The following is a 12535-nucleotide window of genomic DNA, read 5'->3' on the forward strand; positions in this document are numbered from 1 at the left end:
CGAATTTTATCATCATTATCATCGTTATCACTGTAGTAGCTTTTTTATTCTTCATCACAACCATCATCTCCAACGTTATAATCTTTTTCGTCATCATCACTGCTCTCATCATCATTATTTCAATCATCATCAAGATCATCATTGTCGTCCTCGTCATCATCATCATCATAATCATCATTGTCATCATTATCACCACCATCATCGTCGTCGTCATCATTACTATCATCATCACCGTTAACGGCAACAACATTATCATCGAAAACATCATCATCTTCTTCTTCATCATCACATCTTCTCAAAGACCTGCAAGTCAGTGAATGAACTTGAGAACTGCTCAGTAGACAAATGAACAAACAACATATTAATTTACGACCGCCATCTACACTTTTTTATTTTTTCACCAAAGGTCATAGGTTATGCCGGGGCCTCAATCACGTGATGACTTTCGCGTGACCCCTATGTGACGTCATACAATCCGCCAACCAATCACGAGCTAGATGAATGATGATCATGTCGGCGTCCAATATGTGTTTATTTGTCTGCCGGGTTTTCAACGCGAGTTTTTTTTTCTGCGCGTCTGAGTCGTTGCGCGTTACATTTTATGCGACGTGTGCGTGCGTTCGTGTGTGTGTGTTGAGTTAGTGTGCGTGCTGGTTTCATGTGTTTTCCAGCGTTTGTATGTATGGTACATATGATTCGTTAAATTTGTATTTCTAAAACGAACTATTAGTGAATAATTTGAATGCTTGCAAGTTCATGCATGTATTAAATTTTCGCGCGAAACTCTCTTTTTACTATAAAACAGCAAACACAAAACTGCTTGCAAGTTGTTTCATACTGACACAACACGTCACACACACACATCACACATGTCACACATACGTCACACGCACACGTCACACGCACAGTCACACGTACGCATCTCACATGCACGTGCAAACACCGCACTCTACGCACGAAAAATAAAATGGTTTTCTACTTTTGCGCAGACCGAATTCGAACTCGGTCCTGGTGCAACAACAACGATGACGTGGCGCGTATGAGCTAATTCGTTGCCAACTAAGCTAACTTGTCGACCGCGAATAAGTATTTTTAAAGCAGCCTTCTTCGTTTGAGTGAACGTTTCATCCAGCTTCATTTATTTGTTAAGAAGGATTTTTAAATACATTTGTTTGTTTGAATAAATCCATTGAAATAAATATGTGCACGTGTAAAGTTTGTGTGTACCAATAGTGCGTGATTGTCACCAATATATTTTTTATCATTTCGTGAGGTATAACACAATTTATTTGAACAAGTGCAATTAAATTTAGTAACTTTATTTAACATATTTTAATTTTTAAATTGCCCTGAACATCAGAACGTAAGCTAGTAAATCTAGTAAATATGGACGTGAAGGCGTATATGCGTGTGTATGTATTTGTAAGTGTGTGTGTTTTTATGTGTTTGTTTGTGTGTGTGTGTGTGCGTGTGTGTGTGTGTGTGTGTGTGTGTGTGTGTGTGTGTGTGTGTGTGTGTGTGTGTGTGTGTGTGTGTGTGTGTGTGATTATGCAAAAGGTGTGTCTGTGGCGACGCGATAAGTCATGGGCTTTTATTAGGTTCTTTCGCTTTTTGTGTCGCATGAGTTGTTTGTTTCGAGAGAAAATTATTTCAACGGTTGTTGTTGCTGTTGTTGTTGTTTGTTGTTGTTGTTTGTTGTTGTTTTAATTGTTGAATTTTTTGTTGTTTTTGTTTGTTTCATTATATTAATAAATATTTGTATCTTTGTGTTTATGTCCATATTTATTTTCATGTCTATGTTTACATGTGTGTTTATGTTCATTCGACCAATACGTTAATATGAACATGCACGGAGAGTTGTTGAGGTGCTGAGTTATTGTTGGTTTCTCGTTTTTATTTTGTTCTTTATGATGCAACTCTGTGCTGTGCTGTTGTACGCGCTCGCTGTTATTGCGTCTGTTGCCATAAAGGAAGTTATTTTCGTTTTTCGTCGTCGTCGTTTTTGTTGTTGTGTTACTTTTGTTGTTGCGCGATTTAATGTTGTTGATGTGATAATTTTCATGTGACAAGTAGTTGTTGTGCATTTTTTATAATTTGAAAACAATTTACTATCATGTTGCTACATCGTGGTTGCTGGCAATCGTTGATGACATTAACTTGTTCAAATTGCAGTAAATGTCAATCAATCAACCTTGTCGTTTTAATTTTTTTTGTTTTAACTGCTGCAGTTGTTTTTGCATCTGCCGTCGGCATTGCACCGGCCACCAGTACTATTGACTTATTCTAACCAATCGAACAAAAGCACCGACAATTCAATTTATCAACCAACTACGTCAAAACCTACAGAAAAATGGAACAAAAACAAAAATAGCAAAACAAAACAATAGGCAACAAAACAAAACCATAGACAACAAAACAAAATAATAGAAAATAAAATTCAAAAACCAAATTTGAGCGATATTCCGCGCATATTGTCGCGAGTTTTGAATTCTTCGCATCATTGGTCTTAATTTTTCGCTTCGTTGGACGGGGCAACCCATGAAGCCTGTTGTTGTTGTCGTTGTTGTTGCCGTCTGTTGTTGTTTTTTAGTAATGCTGTTGGTGTTAATATTGAGTGTATGCTGTTGTTGAAATTATTGATGTTTTATTGATGATTGATAAAATTTTATTGAAAGTTATTTTTTGTTTCTAACAGTAAAATTTTCATTTACAAAAGAAAATGAAAAATTATACAATGATTTCAGTGAAAAAAACTTTTAATTTACTAAAAAAAACTAATTACGTTCAGGTCTAAACAATTAAATTACCTTTTTTCATAACACAAACCAATCACACGCGAACGCAGACACGCTCACAAACACACACACACATAAAACACACACAACACACACACACACACACACACACAGCATTATCCAAACAATTCATTTCAGTGTTGGGTTGTGAGAGCATGACAGCGCCGGAGCATTCGAGGATTGAGTTGCAAGAGGAGAACAGACTGGTCGTCAGGTGCCAACACTCCAAGGAGTTTTTCCATTTCGTCTGCGTTGATCACACCTGGGTTGGAAGGCCTGGAAACTGTTCTACCGCAGGTAAGATGGCGAAGTGCATGGGATATTTTCGTGATATTTTCCCACTTCATTTGCACTTTTATTGTTTATAACTTCCTAAATATTTAATTAGTTGGAAACACTTAAATTTTTGCTAATTCGACCAAAGCGCCATTGAAATGTAGAAATATAGGCTGTTTAAATATACTTGATTTATTGATTGATTAATTGATTGAATGATTGATTGAATGACATTGGTCGGTAGATGGAATGACCTGAGAAAGTGGAAATGAAAATTGTTGACGATGGTGACTGCAATGATTGCGAGAATGTTTTAGCGTGGTGTGATAGTTGATAGATGAATAGATACAATTGCCTAGTTCGCTCAAAAAGTAAAAAGTTAGTATCGCATGCGGAATAGTTTGGATTCAATCCATAGTGTGGTGTGGGTATCATACAAAAATATGTATGTTAGTTTTTGTGGCGTGAATGTTGCATGCAGATGTAGTTGTAGGTGGTTTGTAGTGGTTGTTTCAGCTTCTATAGCAGAAACGTTTAAATTTGTCAGCAGCAGATAGGTAGGTATCAAAGCATCTCTATGTTTCTCTAAACCACACATCAAGCAAAAAATTATTTGTGAAATTAATGATGATTAAAATTTTTGTGACAATAAAATGCAAAAAACGTTTAAGGTAAGAGGTGGAAGATAGCGTAGAAAAGAATAATTGAATGAAGTTCGATGGTTGAAACATGAGGAATAGATAAAGGATGAAAGTAAGCACAACGATGGGGATGGTAGTCTTGAAAAAAATATTTTTATGTAAAATAAAAATTTTTTCATCTCCCAAAATAACAAAAAATTTCAAACGTCCTTATAAAACGACGAATCTTAAAAAATGGATTCACAGCCAGCAGAAGAACGCATTCAATTTTTTTCATATCCTTACTAGAAAAAAAATTCTCTAAATAAATAAAAACTTCAACAAACAAAAAATGTTTTGACATAAAAATACACAAAAAAAAAAACATGAAAACAAACATGAAAACATGAAACAATATTCAATAAAAAATAAAAATACACAAAAATTCACAATAATTTTGTTTTAAATTCTTTTGAAAATAAAGTTTAAAATAAATCCCCATCTAAGAAATCTTCAAATCATTCTGCTTGTCACACTTCGCTTCTCTTCCTGCTTGCGTGCATTTTATTCTGATTTTTTTTTCATATTATTTTATTTTTTTTATATTTTTTTGATATTTTTACTTTTTCAAGATTGAATGAATTGTTCACCCGGTGCAATTTTTTCATTGAAAATTTTGTTCTTCATATAAAAAAGAAAATTTTAATTTAAAATATGTTGATCGTTTGAAAAATTGTATAAAGATACTAAATGATAATAATAACAATAAAAATAAAAACACTAATATGAATAACAACGACAGCTGAAACAATGCAATTATAACACAAAATAATAATAATATTACTAACAACCATAACAAAATTTTAATAAACACAGAACAAACGCTAGCCAGCAAAATACACAGAAGCACACATACTCATATACACTCACAGACACACGCACATACATACACACACACACACATACACACGCACGTACTTCGTGACAACCAATTATAAAACTTCAATCATCGCACCTCACAAACGACCAAGCCTACATTTATAACGCTCAAAGTTCGCGCGCAAAACCAAAGACCATAAATACTGAAGCGGGGCTGCCTTATTGAAAAATGGACGAATGCCGGAAGCGCTTATAAAATGACATTGAAATGGTGCGTGGAAACGATTTATAATCTTTGATCGATGAAACCGGATGTTTTGATTCATTGACGTGCACCGAGGGTACAGAAATAATGACGTCATACTTGTTTGTTGTTGCTTTTCCGATTTATTTTTGTTGTTTAATAAAATTGCTATTCTTGCTTGTTGTTTAATTTCATATTTACATTTACTGTGTCTAGATCTTTTTAATGCTGTTTATATGCGTCTATGTATACAATGTTTATAGTTGTGTCAGTCCAATTGAAAACGCACTTCATAACATTTTGCCTTCTCATTCATATTAATACATCAAGAAATAATAATAATAATTATTGTTATTATTATTATATTTATTGTTATTTTTATTGTTATTATTTTTATTTCATCCAGTGTCAACAACAGTGAACGTGAGGAATGAAAGAGTGGCGTCCGATGAATTTAACATCTTCCCACTGGGTTAGTTACTTTTTGTTTGTTTTTGTTTGTTTGCATGTTTGCTTGTTTATTTGTTTGCTTTCTTGTTTGTTTGTTTGCTAGTTTGTTTTTTTCTTTGTTCAATTTTGCTCATCAGTTTGTATGTTTGTATTTTCTGTGTGTTTTTTCGGTTTAATTTATTATATAATCTTTTGTTTGCGCATCTCATAGAATGTTGTATGTTTTGTTTTTAATTGTTTATTTGTTCTATTCTTTGTTTGTTTGTTTGTTTTTGGTATTGTATGTATATATGAATATGTGTTTGTTCGTTTGTCTGTTTGTTTACTGGATCATACAAAATAGTTTTTCATTTGAATAAATTTAGGTTTTTTTTTCATGTCAATTCATTTTAAGTTAATTCCATGTGCTATCGATTTACGACTCGTTTTTCAAAGTTTCAAGTTGTTTTTGTTTAGAGTCCATTAATTTTTAATAATTTCACTAAAAATGCATCTCTATCATATCAAAAATTTGATCGCATGTCTACCAGCATATCTATATTTCAACATAAGCATCCACGTACTCATCCCGTGGAAAATAAAATTGAAAAATTTTGCATTCGAGATATTTCCTTCACTTGTTCCATTCTTCCAAGCTTAATTTTTAATAATTTCACTAAAAATGCATCTCTATCATATCAAAAATTTGATCGCATGTCTACCAGCATATCTATATTTCAACATAAGCATCCACGTACTCATCCCGTGGAAAATAAAATTGAAAAATTTTGCATTCGAGATATTTCCTTCACTTGTTCCATTCTTCCAAGCTTTGTTACTTTGTGTTGTTTAGTGTGTTGTTGTTTGATGTGTAGTAGTAGTAGTTGTTGTTGTTGTTGTGTTGTTTGATGCGTTTTGTTGTGTTTTTGTTTTGTTGTTTGATGCTTTGTTGTTGTTCTTGTAGTGTTGTTATTTTTGTGTTTTTGTTGTGTTGTTGTTGTTAAATTCTAAAAAAATATACTCTACAAATAAACGTTAATGATGTATAAATTTATGTTCTTGGCGTTTTTACATTTAATTCGTTTCTGCTGTTCTTCGCGTGTCACTCCCCTGCCCAGTTGTCGTTGTTTTCATTTGATAGCATTTATAATCTTTAAAAAAACAGCACTAACACTGATGGAACATCTTCGTCGTTGCACTTGCAAGTCCAATTACCAGTGCCAGCACCAACAGCAGATGTACGTAAGAGTACAAGCAGAAAAACCTAACATACCACCACGCCACACACACACGCGCACATACGCACACACCAACACACACACACACACGCAATAATTCATTTAATTATATTTTTCACACATTCAACGTTACATATCATGCGCTACATAAAGGAAGAAAATTTCAATATTTATGTCCTAATAAACAACAATGTATTGGAATACAGCCCAGCAAAACGGACGAACGTATACTACATTACATCATAATTAATTAATTAATCCTTTCATTTATTCATTCATCAATATATCACCAAACAAAATATATGGACATGTACTCAAGTGTTAAGATAGCAGTTCCGTTAAGCAAACTAGATGCAGCATGGAAGTTGGATGAAGAAACTGAAGCGAGAATGTTTGTAGGGAAGGTGACTGACGGATGTTTCAAAAGGCCTGTAGCTTTTTAACATAACAAGAAGAAGTTTTTTCATAGAAAAAAAGAACTGCATTATACAGCATTAACGCTAGGCCGTTAGTTAGTTAATTAATTAGTTAGTTAGTAAATTAGTTAATAAATAATTTTGCCAGTCGGTCGCCCCTTTCTTATTGCCACACACACACCTCTAAATTTAGCCCTGCATGTACGCACGTACACATTGAAACACTCACATAAGCAAGCATACACTTATGCATATATACACACACACCCACGTACACATGCACACACATGTACACACACTCAAACGCACATAAGTAAACAGTAAAAACTTAGTGGTTAAATCTCGACATCACTCACCTTAATTAACCCTTCGGAAGTTGTATATAATCTTAATTGGTTGAAATTGTAATAAATGGAAGTTGGCCCGATCATCATCATTTTCTTCCTTTTTCATCATCATCTTCATCTCCCTTCTTATCATTTCAGCCTTCGATGACGTTATCTCCATCATCATCTTCTTTGTCATCTTCCTCATCATTATTTTACTATCTTCGTCATCATCTCGTCCTCTTCATCACCATCATTAATGTGTGCGTCTGTGTGTGTGTGTCTGTGTGTGTTTCTGTGAGTGTGAGTGTCTGTGTGTGTGTGTGTGTGTGTGTGTGTGTGTGTGTGTGTGTGTATGTGTCGGTATGTATGTATATAATCGAAAAATGTCATCAAAGATGGGTTCCATTTAAAAGATAACAGAATCGTTGACTGCTGGGATGAGCGTGCACAAATATTCTGTACATATGTGCGTGTATGAATGTGTATATATGTATGTATGTGTATGTGTGTGTTCGTGCATCTTTGTATGTGTATATATTTATGCGTTTGCGTATATATGTGCATTTGTAGTACATACGCTTTCAAAATAAATCTAATTTTCAACATATATGTAACAAAGTTAACGTATAATTTTGGGACCACACAATAGTTTTTATTAGAGTTCATGTGTTTTCGAACCCGGATAACCCGAATTAAGATAACGATATCTTTATTGATGGCAGGAGGAAGATTATGAAGCGATCTTTTGAGAGTCCACGTACGTTGCATTGCATGGGCAGGCGCACAGAAACAGCTTTAGTGTCAGCTGTATTGCACTTGTGTATATATTCTGTAGATTTAGTGTGATGTGTGTATGTCTCTTTCTCCTTCTCTGTCTCTCTTTCTCTATGTGAATGCGTGTATATGAGCATGCATATTATAATTGATTGTACATTAACTATATATTTACATGGTAGTGAATTTATTTACAATAACATTCCTATGCTACATATGACTGTATGTAAATTATAAGAAATGGATGCGGTGTTGTTACCCAAGCTATTGATACATCTATGAAAATGAATCGTCTCCAGATAAACCATCGAAGAAGAAATAATTCTCTGTGACATACACCACTGACACAAGTCAAGAAAAAAGAGAAAAAACGAGTGAGAAGGAAAAAAAAGGAGTGAGAGTAAAAGAGAGAGAGATAAAGATGAATTAAGAAAGAGAACTCCTGTGCGAGTGTGTTTGAGAGAGGCGTACATACACGCAGAAAGATAAAAACGCAAAAATGCAAAAAAAATCAAATAGACATAAGATCATCTCGTCTGTTATCATTTTCTAAATTTTTTTATTCCAACTGATGCCGCTTATTAAGTCCGTCCAAACGAAACTAATGACCTTGAGAAATTTTTCCACTCGTATTTGTCAAAATTAAAAGTTTAATGAACGTGTCATGATGTCATTTGACTTATTATTTTTATTTTACTAAATAAACTCTATTGTGAAAAAAAGCATTTTTCTTTATAATCCTTTAATTAATATATTTTGACAAAAATTATTATTATTAACTCTAACATGTTTTTTTGTGTTGTATTAACATCATCATCTTTAACATCATCATCAGCAGCACCCCAGCATGCTTACGTCATCTTCAACGTCATCGTAAACATCGCGCTGACATGAATGCTGACATGTTTTATCTTTAAATTTATTACTTTCATTATTTAATTGCCGACGTTGGTTGATGTTATATTGTTGTGATGAATGATGATGGCGTTGTTGATGTTGTTGTTTATATATATATATATATATATATATAATTTATTATATACAATGCCAACAACATTACCATCATCACTTTTTGTGAAAAATAACCGTCTTCATAGTTTTAATCATCATTATTATCGTCATCATTCTATTTATTATCGTTGTTGGAATTATCATCTTCATCACTATCTTCATCTTCTTCACTCTCCTAATTGTCACCAGCTTTATTTTAACCATAATCAGCTTAATTATAACCATCATCATCATTAGATTTATCATTATCATCATCATTTATCGTCATTTTTAACACCATCAACATATTCACCATCATCGCCATCCTCATCAACATTTTCATCACTATCACCAGCCATCGTGACAAACAAAAACAGCCTGAACATAAATAATCCTTTCAACGTTATCTGGGAATGTTATACATTGAAATCCCATGTTAACACACCTCTCCGCGCATCCCATGTCTTTGTAATGGATGACCCTTCCAGTAAATGTGGCTGGGACTTTTTCCCTTGCCAGGGCCTTTTCCCCTTCTACTTTCTTGAAATTTTGTATGTATTTTTCTAATTTTTTTATTTACTGTGAAAACTGTAGTGTATTGCAAACGATAGTAAGTTGCATTGATGTTTCTTCGTCATTTTCATCACCATCATTGTCACAGTTGTTTACTTATGCAGCTCTAACACACACAAAACTGCTTACATTTCTACACTGTGCCACAAATTCTGTACTAGCTACACCACACACACCAAACACGACGCATACCACCGCATTTTACGTGCGTTACGTATGATAGTTTTTGAGTTTCGACAGATAGTATTTGAACCAGGTCAATACGTAACTGTCTGAGATATGGCACTTGTACCGACTGAGCTAACTTGCCGACCGACCGAGTTAAGAAGTATTTTTAAAATAGCGATCACCAACATCATCACCATCGTTTGCATTGTAAACCCGCCAAACAAACAATTTCACATCATTGCTTTTGTGCGCCAACGAGTTTTTCAAGCAACAAACTACTTTCTACATGACGTGGTCGAAACTTTTTATTTTTGTCGCGTGTTTTTGTATTTGTTGCGTTCATGTTTTGATTTTATGTTTGTGTTTTCATGTTTATGCTTTGACTTTATTTCTTTTTGTGCTAATTTGTTTTTCCTTTTTGGCTTTGTTGTTTTTCTCTAGGTTGATTTTAATGCCCTGTATGCTGTCAACACTTTTACCTGAGTTTACGTTAAAATGTTTGTTTTAAATGTTTAATATTTTAATTAAAATATTATTGTTATGTTTTTGTCTATGTCAGCTGTCACTTTTGAAACATGAAGCATGAAAAAGTATGCTCACTCTTGAAACTACGCCTGGATGAGTAACAACAAATTAAACAATCGAAGGAAATATATCCAGACAGTATATATTAGTCTGACAACCAAAACACTAAGGGTGTATACAGACACATAAAAATACATACAGACACAAACACACACACTCATACACATACACATACATAAAAACTGCTTGAAAATAAACGAACGTATAAACAAACTGAAACATGTAGATGGGAATTATGAAGCAAACATTAAAACCATTTTCTATTATGCGTATCGTCATCCAACCTACCCCAATAAACCTATGCGTGTACGTAAATGTGTTAGTGTGTGAGTGCGTGCACGTTGTGTGTATGCGTATGTGTGTGTATTCGTGTGCGTGAGTGCGTGAATATTTTATATCCGTGCACTTGAGCTGTATTTAAAGTGTTTGCGCAAGCCTGGTCAGAAAAGTATGTCTCTACTTAAGAACACGCAGGCATGCAGTTGGATTTGATTGAGAGTTGTATGGTGCTGAATATGCACTTGCATCTTTCTAGTGTGTGAATATGTATGTGCATGCATGCGTTTAAGCAGGCTATTATGAATTATCTATATTTAAATGTTTTATATGTGCGTATTTGTGTGTTTGCGAATGTATGTGTGTGTATGTGTGTGTGTGTGTGTGTGTGTGTGTGTGTGTGTGTGTGTGTGTGTGTGTGTGTGTGTGTGTGTGTGTGTGTGTGTGTGTGTGTGAGGGAGTGAGTGAGTGTATACTGCATATATATATTAGTTACAACAGTAACATATTAGTAACAACAGTATTTTGCGTTGTGCCGACCCGCAAAGCGATTATTGCCGGCGGTTTATTGTGTTGTTATGGTTGCCTGCCAATGGCTGTATGGTATTATTGAAACCTCCTCTGCTTGCTTCATTGTATTTCTTATATTTTCTTTCAGAATTTTCGGTATTTTTCAACATAAAAATGTGGTTATGTGTGTATATTATGTGAGGGTGTGTGTGTTTTGATTGTTTGGTGTGTTCTATAAATTTTAGTAATTTTAAGTGTTTCGTACGTTTGTTTGTGTGATGTCTGTGTTTATAATTTTGTGAGTTCATTACATCTTTGTGTCAGAACCAAATTCTTCCTAATTAAAATTGTAAGTTTGTTGCTGTTTTAAAACTGTTTTTGTGCTAAGAAGAACAAATTAGAAACTCAAAAAATGTCACAAAGTTGTCGCCACTTCACATTTGACAAGATTTTAAAAAATGAAAATAGAAAAAAGTAAAATTTAACTGTTAAAACAACTGTTAGCAGTAAAAGCAATTGAGAAACAATGTATTGATAGTACCTGCTAAGGTTAACAACAACACATAGGATATTTTTGTATCAACAGCAGCAGCAACAACAACAACAGCAGCAAAAACAACAGCAGCAACAACAATAAAAATGCAACAACACCAACAATTCTTTCAACATTTTTTACAAAAAAAAAAAACATGTTCAAACGTTTATACTAGCATAAAAATTTACGACTTCAATTAGTTTTAATTATTGCATTAACTATTATCGTTAGAAACATTATTGTGTATAACAACTTCAACAATAAATGCAGGCCAATAAAAACAAAAAAAAACAAAAAACGAACTCAGTGACGGATGGTAGAATTCAAAGTGCGCCAAACACACGCGCAGACAAGCAACAACAAAAACACAGCCATCACTCAGTAGCAATAAAAACAATCAACAACATTAACAAAAGCATTTTGAAGATACAACAACATCAGCAATAGTATCAATAGCAGTAAAAACAACCACAACATCAACATAGCCAGCACCAACTGCAAAGTTTCATCTCAGGCAAACAAAACAACACATCAAAACGCGAATATGCAACCACAACTCACACGTACAATAAACTCAAGTGTATTTTATATGCAATAGTAACTCTTTATGACTATGTACGTGTGTGTGTGTTTGTGTATGTTTGCGTGTTTGTGTAAATGGATGTGTATGTTTTTACACAATATGTGTACGTGCTTATAAGAGCTGTGCATTATATGCAGTGAAAAATGTCATACTTAGCGTATATAATATTGTTTATACGTATCTATTCATTTGGATATGTGCATGTAAGCAAAAATGCTGATACATCTCTGTAACTTGTATTGTATGTGTATGTGAGTATAGATGTACGAATGCTTGTAAGTACTACCCCAATGTAATAATATACATGCTCATTCC

General features: G+C 33.8%; 1 protein-coding gene across 1 annotated transcript; it reads left to right on the forward strand.

The window, feature by feature from the left end:
• Window positions 1–967: 967 nt before the first annotated feature.
• On the forward strand, window positions 968–5904 carry HELRODRAFT_175108 (hypothetical protein; the record flags this gene model as incomplete). Its single annotated transcript, XM_009022545.1, has 5 exons — window positions 968–1037; window positions 1361–1363; window positions 2910–3092; window positions 5221–5286; window positions 5795–5904. The coding sequence occupies 5 exons, from the start codon at window positions 968–970 to the stop codon at window positions 5902–5904; spliced, it is 432 nt and encodes a 143-aa protein (XP_009020793.1).
• Between the last annotated feature and the right edge of the window lie 6631 nt (window positions 5905–12535).

Source organism: Helobdella robusta, assembly GCF_000326865.2.
Source record: "Helobdella robusta unplaced genomic scaffold HELROscaffold_32, whole genome shotgun sequence".
Lineage (NCBI taxonomy): Eukaryota > Metazoa > Annelida > Clitellata > Rhynchobdellida > Glossiphoniidae > Helobdella > Helobdella robusta.